The sequence below is a fragment of the Spea bombifrons genome, chromosome 1, assembly GCF_027358695.1.
Source record: "Spea bombifrons isolate aSpeBom1 chromosome 1, aSpeBom1.2.pri, whole genome shotgun sequence".
In the NCBI taxonomy this organism is placed as follows: Eukaryota; Metazoa; Chordata; class Amphibia; order Anura; family Pelobatidae; genus Spea; species Spea bombifrons.
In genome coordinates, this window is record NC_071087.1 from 18,109,879 (window position 1) to 18,132,007 (window position 22,129).

General features: G+C 39.7%; 1 protein-coding gene across 2 annotated transcripts in view; it reads left to right on the forward strand.

Annotated features, from left to right (window-relative positions):
- The first annotated feature begins 710 nt into the window (after positions 1-710).
- STIM2 (stromal interaction molecule 2) overlaps positions 711-22,129 on the forward strand; it is a 61,816-nt gene continuing 40,397 nt past the window's right edge. The window contains exons 1-2 of one of the 2 annotated variants that reach the window (XM_053458350.1): positions 711-1,088; positions 17,232-17,362. In XM_053458350.1, the coding sequence (XP_053314325.1) occupies positions 830-1,088; positions 17,232-17,362 (390 nt within the window). In that variant the 5' untranslated portion in view covers positions 711-829. The remainder of the gene's footprint in view (positions 1,089-17,231; positions 17,363-22,129) is intronic. The other variant, XM_053458351.1, reaches the window with a different exon arrangement.

Consider the following 22,129-nt stretch of genomic DNA (forward strand, 5'->3'; position numbering starts at 1 on the left):
AAAGAGGTGTCTTGATTAAACCAACCTCTAGTAAAAATGCCAATTCAAATCTACTATTTACGGTACTGATGCCCTGCTATATCGGGTGTGCTAAATTACAGAGCGCCAAAGTCATAATTTACACCTCTCACAGTGCGTGTGGACCACCAAAACTACAATAAACTACCAATACAGCCCATGAGAAAACATGTATTTCTATTAATATTTCTATCTATTGCCGCATTTATAAATTAATATTTCTATGAATACTGGCGTGTGTGAGGTTATGGCCCTGTCGCGGTAAAGACGCGATTTCCTTGGGTCTCATATAACAGACTGATACCATATACGTGGTGCAGCTGGTACTCGGTGTGCATGCTCAGTCTAATGCTATGTGATACATGAAGTACCTCACTGAAAGCCGAGCCGCCCTCCCAAGCCATTGAAACTAAACCTGCCGCGATTCTCACACACCTACGACTGCTCTCAGTCACAGCGGCACTGCTTCCCACGCCCTTCCCCCTCACGACAGTTCAACGTGCTCCCCAGCTCCCGCCAGCCAGGATGACAGCGTATCCTCCAACCTGGCCCCGCCCGCAGCCCGGAGAACCCAGAGAATCCCTTTCGACCCCGCCCCCTAACGACTCCGCCCCTGCACTGCGGCGTCACCGCCTGCTGACGTGTACGCGCGCGGCCAGCCCACCCTGAATCGCTGCGCGCGCCGTCGTCTGATAGTGGGAAAGCTGCGCGCCCCCGCACCCTAAGTGTCGGCTGTCGGAGGCGGCGAGTTCTCCGGATCGGTGTGGAGTGCAAGTCCTCCCCGGGCCCTCCTCCTGTCGCTTGCGATGTGATGATCCGAGCAGCGACCAAAAGGACAGTCATGTGTAGCCGGGAAACGGCAGGGATGGTAAAGAGGCGGCAGCAGCAGCACCGGGTACCCGGCTGGTGGGCGTCTGGTTTCTGCCGTGGTTGGAGTAGGTGCCCCGGCGTGTGTCTAGCGCTGCTTCTCGTCTTATTGCTACTGCTCCCCCCGGCTTCGGTGTGTACGGTGTGCGAAGCGGACGGAGGTGGCCCGCGGAGAAGGCGGGATTCCCCGGCGCTGCTGGCAGGTACTGGGCTTTGTGGGCAGCGGCTGTACTGTGTTCGTTCGGGTATCTGAGACGGGCAGCCCGGCTGTTACTGGGGGGGGGCCCGCGGCTAGCAGTAGAGAAAGGGGGACCGGTACTCTGTGACAGTCAGCAGTAGGTGCTCTCGGTATGAAGGGTTAACAGCATCCCTCCGGCAAGGAGCTGGCCTTCCTCCCACTGCAAAGCTTGACTTCCTTTAACTGCCCAGTCAGGAAGACGCTTCTTCCTATGTGACCCCCAGTCTCCTGCCTCTCCCTGCTTTTATAAAGATGAATGACCCCCCCCCATCCTGCGGGTAGAGTTTAACGAACCCAGCGTTCTGTAATTATCCGAATAACGAGTGTAATGTTGAGCCGGGGTTCTGGTTTCGTACTAATGGCCATTACCGAGAGCTTCATATAAACAGAACCGTTCGGCCCATGTAGCTGCCTCACTGACCGAGCTGTGATCGCTGCTCGGTCTTAGATTTAGGTTAGATTTATGCCTGTCCCGTGTACGTTTAAATACCCTTGCTGTATTATCCTCTATCACTTATGCCGAGAAGCTTTTCCACTTACTCTCTCAGTAAAGTAAAACCTCCCTACATTACATGTAAGCCTCTGACCCTCTACTTTTAGATTATGATCTCTTGTTCTAGCATTTCCCCTCTTTTGAAATAAACTTCCCTCCTCTACTTTGTTAAATCCCTTTAAGTATGTAAATGTTTGTGTCGCCTCTCTGTCTTTTCTATAAACTACATATTCAGATCCCTTAGCCTTTCTTGATAATTTGTATCCTGCAAACCATTTCCCATTTTTGTTGCCCTCCTCTGAACTCTCTCCAATGTATCAATATCCTTCTGGAGATGGGGTTCTCCAGAACTGCTCACAATACTCTAGGTGAGGTCTGAGCCCCACAACCCCCTCCCTCTTCCTGCTACTAGTGCCTCTCGCTCTACAACCCAGCACCCTGCTTGCTTCTTCCAAATCTTCATTGCATTGCCTGCTTACCTTTAAGTCATCAGAAATAATTGCTCGGAACAATGTCTCCAGCACTATATGATGCCTTTTATCACATTTTAATGTTGGAGATCTTATTCTGCACATTTCTCCGCATTATTTGGCTACATGCTGTCCTTCAGGGACCAATCAGCAGTTCCCTTTTTTTTGACATTTAACTTGATGATGCTGTCTGGTAGAGTAGACGATGACGTTCGTTCTACTGTTTTAGTATTTTTACGTAATGATGACTGGTTGATTTCTTATCAGTGTTATTTTTCGCCATGTGAGTGCTGGACATGCTATCACTCTTTAGTCTTATCTGTATATGATTTTTTTGGGAGTTCAATTTAAAACCAGTGAAAATCTGTAAATAAACTAGGCGAAAATGATACATATTTGTCTTTGCTGTGTTAGTGTTAAAGTCCTTTTGTATGAAAACCGTTATAGTTTATGTTGCTAACCATTTGTGATTTATTACCTTTGGGCTCCATTGCGGCTTCAAAGAAGAAAACCTACAGGGGAGTCCCCCCCTCCCCCACCTACTAAGTAGACTATCGAAGAGGAAGAAATACATGTGTGGGATGTAGTAATGGGCAAACATCACATCACGTACCATATAGCAGGTCAGGTACCTGAAAATCCATGGTTGTTTTTGTCCTATACAGTTGCGCCTACCTAGCTCGCTAGCAGTATTGCAGTGATTTCCAGTGTGTGGATAGGCTCCTCATACAGTATCTGCAGTGCTCTGCAGGTATCTGCACAGAGGGTAGCCGGGAATACTTCTTTTAAGGCAGTCCCTCTGCCATCTGTGTCATTCCTGGTGGTAATTGTCAGCATCCTCCTGCTTGCAGAGGAATGAGGAAGCTGCATGCGGAGGGGCTTAAGCAAATGATTAGGTTTCAGTGAAAGCTGTGAGCAGGCAGCGTTAACCCCCTGCGCTCCTAGTGTGTTGCAGTGTGTTTACATATCTGGCTTCCTTTGTCTATGCATCCAGACTGTTTCAAGTCAGAAATGCAGAATAAAAATATTAAATATCGTGGGGGGGATCAACATGCTTATATGGTTCCTCTGTCTGTGAATAATAATTTGGGGGGGGGATCCTGATGACTGGGCCAGTCCATTGGTAGCTAATAACGTTGCACTATTTCCATTTTTATAGACAAATCTCATTTCAGGAGCAAACTGGTGAAAATGTGCAATCACCGTAGCAAGCGATGGAATGCTCTGTGTATTATTCCACTTTTGCCAAAAGACCCATAGGGGGTTGTTATGTACACAAATCGTTTCTGGGGATGTCTAAGAAGTGGTCTTGCCCTAGCAACTGATTGGGGCATTCCTTTGGTTGCCATGGTGATATTATTCCCTTTTTAAAGGGACAGTTTACTGTCCTTGACACTTCTTATAAAGAGTAAGGGACTCTGTGAGCACTTTAATTACCATTCTTCGAAACAGTAAAAAATACTTAAGTTTCAGCTCTGTTTCTGCAGCTGCCCTCATCCTCCTGATTAGCAGGTTGAAGCAGCGGCAGGAAGGAGATCCCACTGAATAAACCCCATCTTACAACATTCCCTGAGCCAGTTCTAGAGCTGGCTAGGTGTAAGCACTGTTTATTACATGCATGTATATGTGTTTGACTGAACATATCTGCCGCTGAATGGGGACCCTATGTGCATATGAGGGCTGGAGTGTCCCCTTTAAACTTTGCACCAGAATCCCATTTTGACAAATGATAATTCATAAACTAGCACCACGTATCTCTTTACAATTCAATCAAATAGAAGTGAAGTCCTGCGCTTTTCTATAGAATGTTGGCTATGGCTGTAACTATAAATGAATGCAGTTTAATGATTTGGGTATTAATACTGTTTAATTAAGTAGACTGGTCAACAGGCCATCACTGCCGCCTGCCTCAGCTATGCCCAGCTATAGGTGGGTAGCCATTCTGGGTCTTGGAGTAAGTGTGCTCCTGTCCCCCCCCCCGAGGAATAGTGGCCAATAGTTTTGAACATAGAAAGGTGAGAATGCCGTCACCAACCAGAAAGGTGTCTACTGTTTAAATGGGGAGTTACGTGGCATGGTTACTCGGGCTTGGGACACAACTGCCAGCGGCGTACAACAATACATTAGAACTGTGATAAAATGCAATAATACAATAGCAGATATATTTAAACAGAAACAATACATTAAAAGGACCAGGACCCAGAACAGATCTGAAAGATTTAATTTGCAGTCTATAACTAACACAGTCTTATTGTACACTGTGCTAGTAAAGTTATTTTTGTAGTATAGATAAATTATTCCATAAATCCACTTTATAAGATTTTTTTGTATAACTCTAGGGGTGTGGCCTGTTATTGGATTTTGAAAAGGAACGCATTAATGTAATTTTCTTATAGCTTATACTTTTTGTTGTTTATTTTATAGTCAGGGTATTTGACATAATGGGAGATGTTTAATTTGTTTAATTTAAAAGTACGGCATTTTCTCAATTTCCTGAATTCAGTTTGAGCTGTGTGGATTGCAGTTTCAGTTTAAGTAACAGGGAGAAAATGAGCAGACTGACTTGCCAGACAGGATCTTCTTGTCTTTTAATATGTTACCTGTTTTTGAATATGGTTCAGTTATTTCTTTCCGTTTTGCTCCCATTATTTTCCACTGCTGATGTGTGTTGTGAGTGTTTTATGTACGTTGTGTCATTAGAACACTATCTTGGAGACAGTACATTTTCATGCAACTTCTCTTATCCATTTGACTTATAGAGACTCTTCTTGGTGGTCATCATTATTGGTATGCTTGAGAGAAGGCAGATTTAACTATCGATTTTTAGAGACCTAGTAGAAACCATGTGGCTCTCTGTTAACCACAAAACTTTCCTGTAACCGGAAGCTAAGTGTGTCTTGGACATTCAGATCATTAAACATTTCATGTAGATGGAGTGGAGGACTAAATGTATGGTCGTAGTAGAGACTTGCATGTTCAGTGGGGAGATCAAGCGGACAGGTAGCTCATCTTTTGCAAAACTGGGAAAGGATTTCTCTTTTGGGTAATCATGACTCTCTACTGTGCCTCCTCTCAAATCAGATCCTGCTTAATATGCTGTATGTGGCCCAACGTGTCCTTCTAAGGTGGACTCTTGGTTTCCCTCCCACTTTAATGAACACCATAAAGAGAAGGGAAACTCTTCAAGGGAGATGAGATATCAGAAAGAGGAGAAGATAAAGAAAAAAAGATAGGAGAGACAGAAAAGGGGGAAAATGGAAGTGTTAAAAATTTCTCTTCTCGTATTTTAAGCAAGAAAAGATCAGTGTCGGCAACACATGGGTTCTACCCGAGAACCCACCAAACGCTAATCTAGATTATGTAGAGGACAATCATCCTAATTGAGTTTCCCTAACTTCTTCCACCTCAATATTTCAATAATTTTTGATACTGTATTAGGTGCCGATGGAAGTTTTGAGGATCAATCTTGGACGACTTGATACTTTTAATATTTAAGATAATTCTTTTATAATTCAAAATCATCTAACATAACACTGTAAATGGCTGTGTGTATATCTGTTGGTAAAACTAAGTTTAAAAACCGTTGGTTTGGTGCTTTGCTGTCATTGTCACAGCGTTCCATTAGAGTGGGCAGGGATGTTTGTGAATTAGTGAATACCATCAGAATGTTGTCTGTAAATAAACCAAGGTCTACCTGTATTTGTTTGGCATAGGAAGCCCTATTACCTGAGAATCTGTCCATGTTGCTGTAGTGCCGGTATATATAGTATTGCAGATATGGGCACCATTTCCTTGAACTGTTGGAAATCACCAGGGCTACATTTGATGACAGGATCAGAATCCAAAAAAAAAAGACCAATGACGTTTACCAACACATTTCTGCCTCAGAACAAAGAAGTAGCTGTAACAGTGGTTGGCATCTTTCATAATGTTTATGGTTTTGTGGGTATTATCCTATTGTTGGTGGCCGGTTCAAAACCCTCTTAATGTGGATTCAGCAGTTGTGGTAAAATTTGGGTTATTCTGTTATGTTTGCATGTACGTTTCCTTGCGGCATCCTTCTTTCTGTTCTTCGAATAATTTTTTTTTTGGTGACTTCTAATATTTTTAAAGGTTATTTAATAAGACCCACGGTGTGCCAGACGTTCATTTAAGAATAGTGTAGGCTTCTGCTTGCATTTGGCAGTCACTCTTAGTGCTCTTGTACCACCTTCAAGGATATAATTTCTAATCTCTCTCTGATACTTAAAGGGACAGTAATGTCTTTTTTTTTTTTTTTTAATACCAGAAACAGTGAAACACAAACAATATCTTTACTGATCCTTGTCTTGCGTTTACTTCCTGATATCAGGTGGCAACAGAGGGTATTTGCATACTGGTTGGGAGATCATGTTCAACCTGCATGTGCTTCTGTTATACTAGCCAGCAATGATGGTGTGCGGAGATAAGCTTAAAGGATCTGCTAATTATATATATATATATATATATATATATATATATATATATATATATATATATATACATACACACACACTGTATATGATTGATGATTGGTGCTTTTTGATAACTTGGTTTCTGTAATGAAGATAATTATGCAAATAGTGCTGAGTGGTCGATTCATGTAAGGCAACGGGGTAAAGGAATACCTTTTGTGACTTGTGAGTTCAGAGGATTGTGAGAGGGATAAGTACTTTTCGATCAGCAGAATGATTTTAATAGCCCTTTGTTATATTTTTTTCTAGACATTTTACATTTTCAAAACAAAAGTGCTAAATACACCTAGTAAAATATCTATAAAACCGCAAAATGTAAAAAAAACAAACTGTAAAAGTCACTGAGGACAGTAAAGGGAAAGCGAGATGTTAAAATATTAAATTACTTAAAACTGCATGCAAATATGAACTGTATCAGATAAGAGAGCCGGCCGGAGAAGTTTAGTACATGCGGTTATTTATCGCCACTTGTTTCTTTCAGCTTCCTTTTTAGATTAATTTACGGTATCTTTACTGTAAGACAAAAACAGTGATATCCATCTTAGACATTTTATGAAAACACTTTCTGACTGAATAATATGTTGTGTTTCACGATCCGGAATACTTTTCCAATATTATTACTTAGAATATATAAAGAAGTATATATAATATATATTAAAAAAAAAATGTTCCACTTTTATTTATGCTACAGAATTCCTGACTTACTCATTGGTACCACGGTATCCTTAAGTACATTATTTTGTGGTTGTGCCTCTAGAATGTGACTTATTTATCTGCAAAAAGGTATCACTACTGTAATACGGTAGTTTAGAATTTTCAAAAAAATACTTGACTGTGATTGCATCATTTTAACGAATTGTGCATGACTTGCAAATGTACACAGCATGCATGAATCTTGGTGTAGTTACAGCACCTCTCAGTAGGTGTATTGTACATGGCAAACAAGCTTATAACTGGAAAGAGCCATGGAATTACATAGCAGTGCTTGAGTTGGCCGCAGTACAGAGCCAGCCAAGCCTGAAGTTTGGAACAAAACCTTAAGTGAGTCAATCTGTGCATCCTTCCAGATGTGCGCGAAGAGCACGTGATGGAGGGTAGCAAGTGCTTAAGCTTCTTCTGGCTCAACTCCAGCTCTTATTCCTGCCAACCCTGTCATTGGAGCCCACACTGGCTAGCCCTCTGTATGTATGTATGGTATATACTGCGTTCCAGGAACTGGCTCAGATGCTATTTTAGCAGCCAAGTTGTTTGCATTTACTTTGCATTTCACATACACATCTAAAAGTGGCTGCTTGTTCTCTAGTATACATATACCGCTGGCAGTGCATATTATTATGAGATACAGTGTTATGGTAAATTCCGATCCCCCAAAACAAACTTTGATCAAGATGATCTGTGGTGTCAAAGGAAAGCATGAATGACCTGGTTTGACATGGTGAATAGGCTTCAGTAGGGTTCCTGTGGATAATTAGATTTAGGTCAGCAAAAAGATTACCTTCAAAGAGCATAAAATGATTTAACTATGTTTTGTAGACCTTCCTAGCTTGACTTTGAATAAAACAAGATCATTTACGCAAGGCAGTTATGAACACACAGGAAGCCCTTGTCACATTTTGGGATGTAGTGATGGTGAAGGTTTCTTTGGGTAACCTACATTTTTTGCTTTAAAAAACAAACAAAAATACAGTAGTTGTGTGTGTATATAGGAAACAAATACACATAGGAGGTATATACCGTATTTATCGGCGTATAACACGCACTGGTGTATAACATGCACCCCCATTTTAACAAGGAAATTTGAGTAAGAAAAAATAATTTTAACTTGGAAGCTATGAACTTAATGTTGGAATAATATTTATAACATTATAACATTTATTATAACATTTATACCACTTATAAGGCAAATATGAAAGAAAAAGCACCTCTTTGAACAAAAAAACTGAACAAAAAAAACTTCATCAGAATCACTGCTATCTGGGAAACCACACACACACACAGTAAGACACACACACACACTCAGACACACACAGTAAGACAAACACACACTCAGACACACACACACACTCAGACACACACACTCAGACACACACTCCCTAACCCACCTTCTCAGGATCTCCCCTCTCCCTCCCTAACCCCCCTTCTCAGCATCTCCCCTCTCTCTCCCTAACCCCCCCCCCCGGTCACTTACCTTCAACTCCTGTGTTGGAAGCGTGAGGCGTTTGTCTCGGGTTTCCTGACGCTTCACTGCTGAGCGCCGGCGTCTGACATCATATGCCGGCGCCCAGCGTGAAGCACCGGCACCCGAGACAAACTCCTCACGCTTCCAACACAGGAGTTGAAGCGCCGCCAGCAGAGGAGTCCTGGATTTCTGTCAGTCAGGGGGGCCCGAGAGTTGCCGAGCGGTCGTCTTCAGCAACCGCTCGGCACCCCTTGGGCCCCCCTGACTGGCAGAACTCCAGGGCCCGGTCGCAGTTGTGACCCCTGCGACCCCGGAAGTTCTGACACTGGCTCTAGGATTTATCGGCGTATAACACGCAGGTAGGGTTTCAGCTTCATATTTTAGTTAAAAAAGTGCGTGTGATACGCCGATAAATACGGTAACAGTAACACAATAGCACCCTCTGCTTCCTCCTCTGAACGCTGTGACATTGTACCTCCATCGTCGACAGAGGTAGCCGTCCGTATGACATGTCTGCACAGTCTGGTTAAGGTAGAGAACACTATTGTTGCAAACAAGCCCTAATGTATATTACAAAGGTGAGATTGTGCTAGAAAACCTTAGTGTAGTTCTTGCACTTCATATACCTGCTTAAGGTGGCTGCCCCATGTCTGTATGCAGTGCTGTATGCAGTAATCAGTGTTGGCATTGACAACACCCTGGTTTTATTTTTTGTTTCAATAACCTTTTTATCTTCTCCATTGTAAACCCATTCATTTGTTCATTTGTTGTTTTAATACTCTTGAATACTGCTTAGTGATTTTAGCGTAAATCTATTTCTGTTCTAGGGTCAGATATTGTACCGGTGCAGTCCACGCTTTGCTCTTAGGGTTATGTTCTGAAGCATGTGACTTAGTTCTGTCGCAGTAGTATGTTTGAAAGGAAAAGTTTTGAAGGTGTACTGTATCATTTCATGGTTGGATCGCCTGACTCTTAAATCCATTTCACAAAACAGGTGGTACCCATGATGTCACTTATAAGCCAATGCCAATTAGCCACGTGCCCTACAAAACCGGCCAGTTAGTCTGGCAGCTAGCATCTCTGCAGTCTCTATTGCAAGGCATCTGGACTGAACCCTACAATACTGGCTCACAGTAGAAGTAGGGTAAGAAGGGCAGGAAAAACAATTAAAGGGGCACTGACTGACCCACAAGGGAAGAATGCATATTAAAATACTCTGCGGCCCTCCTCCATGGTCTGACACGTGGGAGCACTTTCTGCACATGCCATCGGGAACCTGAACAGACCTCTGCATGCTGCGTTCAGTGAGCGAGCGCTGGATCTGACTGGAGATGAGGGTATCATGCGCATGGAGACGTGTTTGGTCGAACGCATCTCCGGCATGTAAAATAGCTGGGAGGCGGGAGAATGTATAAATGCATAACGTGTGTGTGTGTGTGTGGGGGGTCATTCTGTGTTTAAAAAAAAAAAAAAAAAAAAAAAGGAACCAAGCAGGTATTATATGCATTAAAGTGCATGTGATGGCTGGAGTGTCCCTTTAAAACCAAACTGTAAACTGGACCTTTAAGGCTGCATTGAGTGCTGATAAAATAATTGAATAGCAATAGAGAAAATGAACAGTCATCCTTGTTATAGGGATTAATGTCTATATGTCTGTTTTGTATCATTTATTCTATTGCAAATTAAATTAGAATTGATACATTTGTATCTGGTATTGAATCCAGCCCTTGTAACCCACCTAATGCATTTTCTATGGTAAACATATGTAGCTGTATGTACACAATTAAAATAATTTGCCCTATATACCCCTTTTCACACAGCCCTCAATTTAGATGCGCAGTAAATGTACAAGCTTGTTCTAAACACAGCATCTCTTCACAGTTTTTAAAGTAGTAGTGCTTAAGGTTTTTCTGCAGCGTAATTCATTAGGATCTTTTAAAGTACTGACTTGTGATGAGTAGGCCGTATGTGGGAATGCTTACCATCTGCTTGGCCCATTAAGCTGTCTACTATTGGCACAGCACGTTTCATAATATTTGATATCTCATTCCAGTTGCTGAACGCTAAAGCTTCTCTTGCATTCGTGTAATAAATAGCAAAATAATAGAAACTTTTGCTCTTTTCTGGGGGGTAGGATTAATCATTTGTAAAATGTAGTCCGATTAACAAAAAAATAAATGTGTGTATATATACATATATATAGTTACAAAATATATATTTTTTATATTATCTAGAAATGTGTGCTATTGGACAACCACAGATTTTGACAATAAATAAGGAATACACATCTCATAAGGAAAACACACAAACAACTTAAACCTAAAATGCGGGATTCCATAAAGCGATGGCATTAAGTAGTTCTGTTCTGTATTTACCGGTCAGTTCAGCTCTTTGGCTGCACCTGTCTTCATATGAATGTCGCTTAGTAGAAGGTAGGATTTCACCTATACATTGTGCCAGCAGTTTTCTAGCAAATGTATGGAAGACATTTTAAGTTCCCCATGTTCAGATCTGTGGCACCACAGATAGTTGTCATGCCCCCAAAGACTAATGGCAGCTTGTTGGGCTGGATGGGGACATTGACAATCCTCTCTGTGTGACAGTATGGTGCGGGGCGTTGTCTGACGCAACTAATAAAAAAGACCAAGGTGTTTATAATTGTGCTAGTGATGGCCTGGTGGACAGGGATAGACACGGACATCGTTTATGGTGGTCATTTTTAAAGCTATTGTTCCTGCTCTTTCAGTGCTTCCTTCAGTTCTGGACACTAGGTATGGCATCATATCCTTGTGTTGAGCATCAATAGAGGGCATACAGCGCAGGGGAGCACTACAGCTGTAAGAGCAGACATTACACTCTCTTCATTTTAGGCTGGTTAAAAGGCAATCAATGATTCCCCCAACCACCCTGCTCGTCTGAAGGAATCCGTCAGGGTTATCTACACCACAAACTGTGGTGACGGACACCTTGCTGACCCCTGTTGGCAGATGTGTTGGAACCAGTGGGTCAGGGGTACAGACATCATACTATACTCAGAAAATAATGGGAAATTAATCAAAATTAAATTCATATATAATTGTTAAAATACACAATCATCCAAAATCTAATTTGATTTAGGTGGTATAGTGATTTTAAAACGTTTTTTTTGGGGGGGGGGTCTTAGTTTTGCTCCTTAATCATTAATTGTTAATGGTTTATTTTATGTGGCAGTAGTTTAAGCTTTCATTACAAAGGGTTGTAAAAAAAGTTTTAAAAAGGTAATTATGTGATTTATGAATATGCATCTAAAGGTTTCCCAATTGCAGGTAAATGCTTACACTTCACCTTTTTGTGTAGTGATGTAATGTAAAAAAAAATGCGTTTTATTAATATAATTTTAAATTACAGACAAATTGCCTCACAAGATAATTTTTTACACAGCTGATTAAAAAAAAAAAAGAACTTCATTTTTATAAAGTGCCATTTATATAAAAAGTGATTCATAGTGATTCAGGCTGAGCAAGGAGTGTGTTAGATAAGTGATTTGCATCCCGCTCCCACATGCCATCACATAAACATAAAACGAAAGAGATGAGATCAACTATGACTCTTGAACATTCTAAATTAGTGTTTACAACATCTTATGTGTTAAACCGCTCCAAGTATCAACATCACATATTAGCACTTTTTCTTGAGCTCTGTTGGAGTTATGAAACTGTATTCTATACAGTATACATCTTTTGTTGTTTTACTCAAGTTGAAGCATAATATGTCTTCATTCGTGGGCCTTAAGTGTATATTTGCCCTCAACAGAACATGGAACCAGGAGCAGAACAGGGCAGTCAGCCTCGACCTCTAATCCACCCCCCCCATTACCATCTGCTTTAACAACTGGTGCATGAACACATCCAGTCCAAGGAGAACACTGAAAACACTTGTGTTTTCTTGCAGTAATTACAGCTTGTACAATGGTTGCCTGCTTTCTAAGATGAACATCTTGCCAAAGTGTGTGAATGTCGCTCAGTTCCTGTCAGCATATTATGCAAATCTTTGATGGAGCCCCACAACCAGCTAGGGACTTCCCTGCTTCCAATCCGGACCTTCGGGTCACGCTTTCCCCGCGTACAACACCCGCTTACATGTATAATATACCCATCCAAAAAAAAAAGTGTTGACCACATGTGAACACATAAGATAACAAAATAACAAGATGACAATCTTTGTGCAGTGTATAGCTTTCTCACATATTGGTAGGCACTGATTTGAGGTTGATTCTGTGGGCTTTATGAATTGTGAAAGCCTTATGCTGCTTTTGCTGCTATATCATTTTGTATTTAATTATTGTATAATAGATGTATAATTGGCCCGTAGCAGCACTGGAATTATTTCTCTGCGTCAGGTTTACAAAAATCTTGCTCAAACAGCTGGACTCTAGAACAGTTTGTCATCTTCCTCCTGCTGAAACATGCATTATCTGGCATTTCTTGATTATTTTAATGCGCAAAGTCATTTCAGTAGTTCTTTAACCGTTCTAAAAATATTTCCGGCGTGAAATGTATGTTAAGAGCTGGGTTTGGGAACTTTTGTATTTTTCTTTTAGCAAAATTAGTGAATAGCATGCTTCTTCTGTAAAAATAGAGACATGGTTAAAGTATGAATGCAAAATCTACCAAACCTTATGGTATTGCACAATTTAGTCTTAGTGCACATTACGGTTGTATTCTAAGCAGATTTGTATTATCTTTGCAGAGTAAACTGGTAATAACGGATGCTTTATTTCATGCTTCAATAATATTTACAATGAACTGGTCAAGATTTCCTGTATATGAAGTGACATGTCAGCCATGTTATTAAATAAAGGTTGTAGTAAGGGCCCTCCTCGCCTGTTGTTTCTGTAAACAAATGGATACTCCAGCCATCGTATGTGCCCCAAAGGGACACTCCAGCCATTATATGTGCTTTAATACATAAATGAGTTCCCTTTAATTTTCTGTTGTGTTCCTTTTGCAAATTATGTTAGATACTACTTGCTATGTCCTGTCTACCCATTGTACAGCACTATGGAATTTGATGGAACTATATAAAACAATAAATAATAAGCCAACTAAATACTTTAAAATGCTGGCCACGCTTAAATAGAACATGCAAACAATTCTGATCACAGGTCATGCCTTATACTACATTGTTGGGGGGTCAATTAGATACTATATACCCATTGGACTCTGGCTGAGAGGCTAATGAGATACATTGAAAGTTTTGACCTCATGTACTCTACAGAATGTTTTACTGAGCACTCCAGTTTGGTGTTTTCTAATTAGATTAGTATTTTTAGTACAATGTTGCACAGTTTAATGGTTTTATCTCCCCCCTCTGCCTCATTTGTTGACATGGGCTTCCTATCATGTCTGAAACCATTCTCTGATGTCTGTCCGCATGAGATGAAGCTGGTTCTCAACTGTGAAAAGGAATACATTGGCTCAGTAACCAAGCTCTCTCATCGAGCCCATGACAGGGCTAGAGGGACGGGACAAGCGCCGTAGAGCGCTCTCACGCTGTTGTTGGCTTGGGCAATAAGGTGTGTGACTGGCACAAATAAAATATAATTGTATGGTGCTTTGCTTGTGTCTAAAAAAAAAAAATAGGTTGGCTTCTTAATACGGCTCATAAATTAAATTCTTCTAAATGTCAGCTTTTTTAAAACGTTTATTATTACACACTTGGTGTGCTCAACTTGTCTAACAGGATACTTTTACTGGTTTTTATGTGGCTGTTTTTCACATTTCGGTACTTTGTGTTCTCAGTATAGTCTACATTCTGTGAGACGTTGTAGAATGACCTGAATTTCCAAATCTATACTAAATGAAATATATCTTAAAATAAATAAATAAAAAAAAATACAGTAGATCCAAATATTTCAAAGGGGGGAAGTTGCATGTTTAAATTCACATTTATTAAATAGTTTCTTCTTAATGCATAACGAAAAGGTGCAAATAAACTCATCTGCTTCAGCGAAAAGAAGAAATGTCGGTGCGCTAAGCTAGTCACAGGCTCAAATAATACAAATGTATAATACGAGGCCTACCAAACAGGTGTAAGCATGCTGCAAAAACAGTGTATTGGCTGTACAATGTATACAAAAAACAAAAACTTTCTGCGCTTCTTACCCAATTAAAGTTGGCAACAAATATATAAACATAATATAAATGAGAGGTTTTGGTTATATGAATTGGCCAAAGCATAATTAAGCTCACCCGCCACGTCAAGGCACACTCTCAATAGGGTGAGAACCTACTCTCACCTCCTACATAGTGGACACACATCTCCAGCGACCATGGAAATCCGATTTAAGGATAGACTGCCGGCACATAGATAACTGTTTAAGCTGTGTCTGTGAATTTGATTTTTAATTATTTTGTGTCTTGGCTGATGTAGTGAGGACCCTTACTATTGAATTATTGGCATACTAGAAAGTCTTTTTGCTAAATTGCATAACGTCATAAGTATCATAGCTGAAATGTAACTCTTATTAGTTTAGTGCCAAACGACATGCTTGTTCAGAGCCCCTCAGCTCTGAGTTAGTTAATTTTGCAAATTTTCTCTTTCTTGTCACACACTGAATGCTTTATCCTGAGTAACAAACTGCGGCTCATGCTTCTTGGAGTCACATACCGTTCTCAGTGCCAAGCATTCAATGTACCCAAAACTCTTATACTACCATGAAAGGACAGCTCATACCTGGATTAGTAATGGCAGTGTTAACCCTTTTCATGTGATTGGTATACCTGCTTTCTACAAAATAAGAAACCTGCGCAAGGTGGGCTTTCTATATATGGCACTAAGGTATTGCATTTTCCAATTAGAATACCAAGGTTTCCTAAGATTGTCCCCTCCTGACTCGGTGAGGGTGAATAATGTTGTTGCTTCAAAGTGACAGTCCAGCCATCATATGCAATTGAATCCATATGATAGCTGTATGGCGTTGACCAGTTCTTCAGAATTTCCCAAATGCATTTGCCCCTTTCCCCGTCCCTCTCCCCGTCCCCAAGCTATTTGCCGTGAAATACTCACAGAAACATGGCTAGAGCGATCCACTTGGTGATCTACCTTCTATCTTTTTTTTTTCTCTATTCCCCTACTTTTTTGCTGAAAAGGCAGCAATGTAAACTGTATAATTATACTAGTGCTTACAGTAAGTGCTCTTATACTGAAGCCATCATCTCAGTGATGCAAAAGAAAATGCTGGCCATTATGTTATTTCCCACCTGACCCCATTTTTCTCATTGGTTTGAAAGGGCAACGTAAAAATGTCAGAAGCAGTAATAGGGGACCTTAAACTAATCACCTCTCGCATAGCCTATTCTTCTTTTAATTTCAGACTTTTTGTATTCATTTTTTGTTTCAGTTGAATGTAAGCTGACCTTCCCAGCCAGTGTTTAGGCTTCTCAGTTTTCAGTGGCAGGAGCAGGTCACCATTATCCTTTGCTTTGCAATGACAAATAAATCAAAAGCAAACAGGGCAGTAAACTGATTAACTAATTAATCCGTTAATTAAACTGATTAATTAATTTGTAAAACTGGTTAACATTACAGGGACACTCCAGCCATCGTATGTGCCCCCAAGGGGCACTCCAGCCATCGTATGTGCCCCCAAGGGACACTCCAGCCATCGTATGTGCGCCCAAGGGACACTCCAGCCATCGTATCAGCTTTAATACATACATGAGGTCCCTTTGATTTTTTGTTGTGTTCCTGTTGCAAATATAAGTGGTGGGATGTAGTTGCAGGCATTGATTCGGCTGGCATGTCTTCTGAAAACATTTACTATAAATAATCGGTGGCACGCGTGCTTAATGTTTACTGCGTAAGGGTGTACTCCATTTTCCTTTTGTTAAATTAATTACGGCTTCGCAATTAGCAAAAATTCTGACCAAGAATAACATTCTGTGTTGGTTGTGTCATTAATTCCTTTGTTATCAGTACTTGCAGATGGAGTGGAAAATGCTTTCTCCCCCAAATCATCTCACTTCCTTTATCATGGCTGGTTGCTTTTTTCCTGAATACTTCTAATTTAGCATGGGTTTATCTTTCAACCTTTTAGGATATAATAAATCTAAATGCAGCATACCAGTTATATTAGATATTTGCTAAAGAAACACCCTTTTAACATCAGTATGTATTGTACATTTTATTTCCCTGTATAACAGATCTGTGAACTATAAACCTGTGTGCGTATATACATTTGTGGTATGTCTGTCTGCGTAAATATACGTATATTTAGTGGTGAAAGCTTGCTATTCAACCCAGTAGTCGGCTATCACAAACCAGAAGCGGGTTCTGTATTCAGCATAACAGTATGGAAATATTTTTGATACTTATCTCTGAAATTTAAAAAGGGTTCTGTAATAAAAAAAAATTTAAAAAATCCACGTGTTTCATCTTGTTTCATCCTGTCTTTATGTGCCTGCCCTATTTTAATTGTTATTTCTTTTCATAGATCCTTATATCTCCCTGAGTCCTCCATGCCTCACTGAAGAGGACCGATCAAGCCTGGAAGCTATACGTACAATACACAAACAAATGGATGATGATAAAGATGGTGGCATTGAAGTGGAAGAGAGTGTAGAGGTGAGAGACAGTGCACTAAGGAACTGTTAAATGTCACAAAAGCTGGTGCTGTCAATTGCTGTGGCTTCTAGGTTTTTACAGCTGGCGCCTAGGTGTTTGTAGCATTTTATATTGATTTCATACGGGTATAGCTGTTTCATGCTCCTATAAAACATGAAGTTTGCTCCCAATTTTGACTCTTGGGTTCTGCATTGCATTTGTTTGGCATTGCACTATATGAAATAAGTTCTATGGCGTTTTTGAGTATTTTTGGTTTTAATGTTCCATTATATAACAAACAGGCTTCTACAAGTGCATTTTCTAGTCGTCTAGACGATAATTTTAAGTTCTGTTGAAAACAGCAAGAAGCCAGCTATGTTAAAGCTTTAATTTGTTACCAAACTGTACTTGAAACATTGGTAGCAAGGTAGCCCACTCCGTGCAAAGGAGGGTTAATGGCAGAATAAAAATAACGGTGGGTCATATCTCCTCCGGTGGTGTATTGGTCCTGCTCTTTCAGGACTCCTGAATTCAAAATGTGATATAATCAAAAGGAACAAACAGTTTGTGTTACTGTATCAAAAGGACCTATAGCTTTTCTTGCTTTTGCTTTATTGTAACGCTAATTGTTTTTTTGATATTTGGTTTAAATGCGATATCTGTGGCAAAACTAACCGCAGTTTTGACTTCGAAAGAAAGAGGAAATAGTTTTTGGGATGGATAAAACATAGAAACTCTTCTCTTGGAAGCATAGGAGCTGGTGAGCAAGGAATGAGGTGTGTTGTGGGGCAGAATTCAGCTGTACGTTTTCATTGAGGAACCAGCTCTCACGTAAAGGAGGTTTTACTGATAGATAAATGGGATTGCCTCCCAGCAGACGTGGGACAGCCTTATACAATGGGGGAGCTTGAGGATGCATGGAATAGGCATATGGCCATTGAGAGTTTAAGACAACACCAATGACTGATTAAGGTTTGCAATGCATCTTTACTTCAAGAAAAAATGGCGGACTTGATAAGCCAAATCTTTTTATTCACCTTGGTTTTAAGTAGTTTTACTGTGGACCTTTGGAGAATTGTACATGTTTTTCAAAATCCCACTGCTCCTATTCAACAATAGATTTAAGAGATTAAATCCTGTCTATTCTGGTTAGGAACATTTTTCTAAAAGATTTAACATGTGCAAGTCATAATTTATTGATTATAGAATTAAGAGAAACATAAATGTCAATCCAGAACATAGAGAATGAATGTTTTTTTTTTTTTTTTTTTTTTACAAAATAAGACAAATCTAGAATATATTATTAAAATAGATTTGTTTTCTGCCTAAGGCATGCATTTGGTGTTCATAAAAAGCCACATCAAGAGCGCATCTCAATAAAAATATATGTGTGTGTGTGTGTATGTGTGTATGTATCTAATATTTTAGATTTAAAGGACGCAGACATGTTAATACATTTTCTGAATACTCAAAACGATGATTTTGGAAGGTTTGTATAAGTTGGAGTCTGATTAAGCAGGTGTTGATTTATCCTACCTGTAATGGGCATAGGATAATAAACTAAACAACAATGTCAGTATGGTTCCCGACAGTATATTGCATTTTTGGTATCAATTGAAAAAAAATATTTAAATAATACAATAATAATTTCTGTAAAAAATTAAGGTTATGTGGGAGGATGACTGTTTAGGTTTGTGAAGATGGATATCTAGCTTAATATTAACTGTTAATAACTTACTGATAAATGGCTCATTTAAAACATTCCATCAATTACAAATAGATTTCTGTCTACCAAATAAAAAATATTAAACTATATTAGACTTTTTTTTTAAAACTGATTCTGTTTTATACAGCAGATTGGAATCCCTATTGGGTAATAACAAAGATTATCATTTAAGCAGTGTTTAGGAATTTCCCAGCTATGACTCTGTATATTTAAGAACTAATACATATATAAGTATTTTTGAAATACCAGTATATTAGATGAGTACTACTCTCTCTGTGTACATCCCTTGTATGTTTAGTGTTTATGTGTTAGAAGCATTAAAAATGGACAAGCGTAAGGATCTGAGCCACTTTGACAAGGGCCAAATTGTGATGGCTAGATCGCTGTGTCAGAGCATCTCCAAAACTGCAGCTCTTGTGGGGTGTTTCCGGTCTGCAGTGGCCAAGGAAAGAAAAGTGGTGAACCAGAGACAGGGTCATTGATGCGCCTGGTGGGTGAAGGCTCGTCCATGTTGTCAAATACAACAGACAAATTGCTGAAAGAGTTAATACTGGTTCTGATGGAAAGGTGTCAGAACACGCAGTACATCGCAGTTTGTTCCGTATAGGGCTGCGTAACCGCAGACCAGTCATGGTGCCCATGCTGACCCCTGTCCACTGCCGAAAGCGCTTGTGTGTGTATTTATGTCTTTAAATTGTAGGGATTTATGTAATTTACATATTGTTTCCCTTACTTGGATTTGAATATATACATTTTATGTGCTTTTTTTCAATGTAAAAAAAATTCCTCTTTTCTATAGAGCCTGACAAAAAAAGTATGTGAATAGCTCTAATACCTAGAAGTATTTGATAACCTTATAAACTATTATTACCGTACTTTGTCATTGCCAAGGGCGAGGTGGGATTTGGAACGTGGTTTCCTCCTGCTTCTTCCTTCTGTGTGCTCCGTGAATGTTTGCACATTAAGAGCGGCCTCTTCCTCCCTTATGTTTTTCAGTAAATCTGATAAGAAAAATGGTGGCTAAAGAGGAAAAGCTTCATGATTCTGCAGTTTCCCACACAATGCTTACATGGAAATTAATAATAGCTGTCACTTGTTCCCTATTATCACAGGTTAGGCACTCAGAGTCCTAATCAGCACTATATTACGCTAGATCCATTACAAATCGCTTGGCACATTTATGCATATTATATGATCAGAAATCGCCTGAGCTTTTATAACATTTGTGGTCAAGTAATATATTCATTGAGGAGCTTGTATCTGGGATCTGTTTTTTTACAAGCAAATAAATGCCTTTACAATAGACAAAATATTGGGGAGAGGGGGGGTTTCTTAGGTTAATAGCACTAAAATAGTATTTTCATATAAATATTTTCCCTTTAAGCAAAGTTAGATTTTAGGCAGCTTACTAGAGGCAGTGAAGGGTTAATTGAATTGTACATTTTGTAAATATTTTTCAGATTATTGTAGTGATCTTTGCCAAGTCTACAATGAACTTGTGCTTTGTGCTAAGCTTTTAGAATAGGCTTATAGTTTTAAAAGCTTGAGTTTGAGACTTGATATTAAAGATACATTTTGCCTTAATTTGTTTTTTGCTCCGCAGAGCACATGGTAAACATAGTAGTCATTGCATTCGTTTAACATGCCTCTGTACCGAAGTTCTTTTTACATGGAGGTCTTTTCCTAGGGACCCCTACTTAAACATTTTTAAATGCGTCCTTTTGTGGCTGGATATCTTTTCTTTTTTTTTTACTTTTCTTTTCATGTAATCCAGTGAAAATATCTACAGCGTGTTGGAAGAATAGGCAGTATCCAAGCCTGACCTTGTCATCCTCTTAAAACATGAAAGCGTCATGGTTGAGCAGTATATTAACCTTATGAGTGTATGGCAACCCCTAGCTTCGCTCTAGAAATGAAAGGTAATCAGCCGTGTAGTGTTCTCCTATTTCTACCCATGGGATAAAAGAAGGCAGCTGCTTTTATGTCCATTCTTTGAATGCCCAGTGCATTTTTCGTGTTCTCTGATATCTATTCTGTTCTGCCAAGAGTTTTTTTCCAAAAACGGTTTAAGATACTGTGAGATAAATGTAACATTATCTACATGCGGTTATGATACTGATCCCGCAGATCTTATAGATGTGTTGTGTGTGTGACTTGACAGACAAACGGTTGAATTTGCTTTGAAGGAATACCTAGAAATATTCGGTGCTTGAGATACGAAGCCTAATATTTCACTGTCTTGACTGTGCATTATTGAGCCCAACACAGGAGAGTTTCTCTGGCAAGACAGTCATAGCTAATGGGGAGGTGGCCATGTTCAGTCAATAATCTGCTTCAGTTTGTGAACGTTTCCTATAATCGTATGATATATTTGATCAATAAAACCTGAACCATCATGACATATCTAGAACAGATGTGGCATTGACTGGGTTATCTTCACCAGGTAGAATAGTGGAAATAACCTCTGTAATACCCTCTTTGGTGTGACCTACGTGAAGAAATGGTTTTTGTTAGGGCTTTATGCAAGTCCGTGTGAAGGCTCTTAGCCTTTGCAGAAGCTCTCGTAAGTGGCATTTTTCTTCTAACCTTTCTAGTTGGTTTTCTTCATTGATTACGTATATCAGGAAACCCTGACCATTTTTACCTATGCAAATAATAGTACATTATAAAGTACAGCTGTTCAAATATTTGAGTACATGCAAACTTTTTTCTCTCCTGCTAAACTAAACCTTAGGTTATGCAAACATTTGTCAGCAACTGCAGACTATAGTCTACGGACAGTGGGTGCGGAAATAATTAAAATCATATATAGTTAAATGCTGCAACAAGGAATGACTTAATATGATCATTGATTTCCCTAAATTGTTTTGCCCAAATCAGGACACTTGCACCCTGGTGAGTTTTAGGGAAGTTTTTATAGCATGTCTGCGGCTGCTTGGATGCTTGCTGGTAACCCTGTTTCACGAACCCGATTATTAGTTGATACTTGGGACGTAACTGATCTCATGCTTCCCAACGTGCCACAGTGTTCTTGCTTTGTTAAGGCTCAGTGGCTCTTGAAT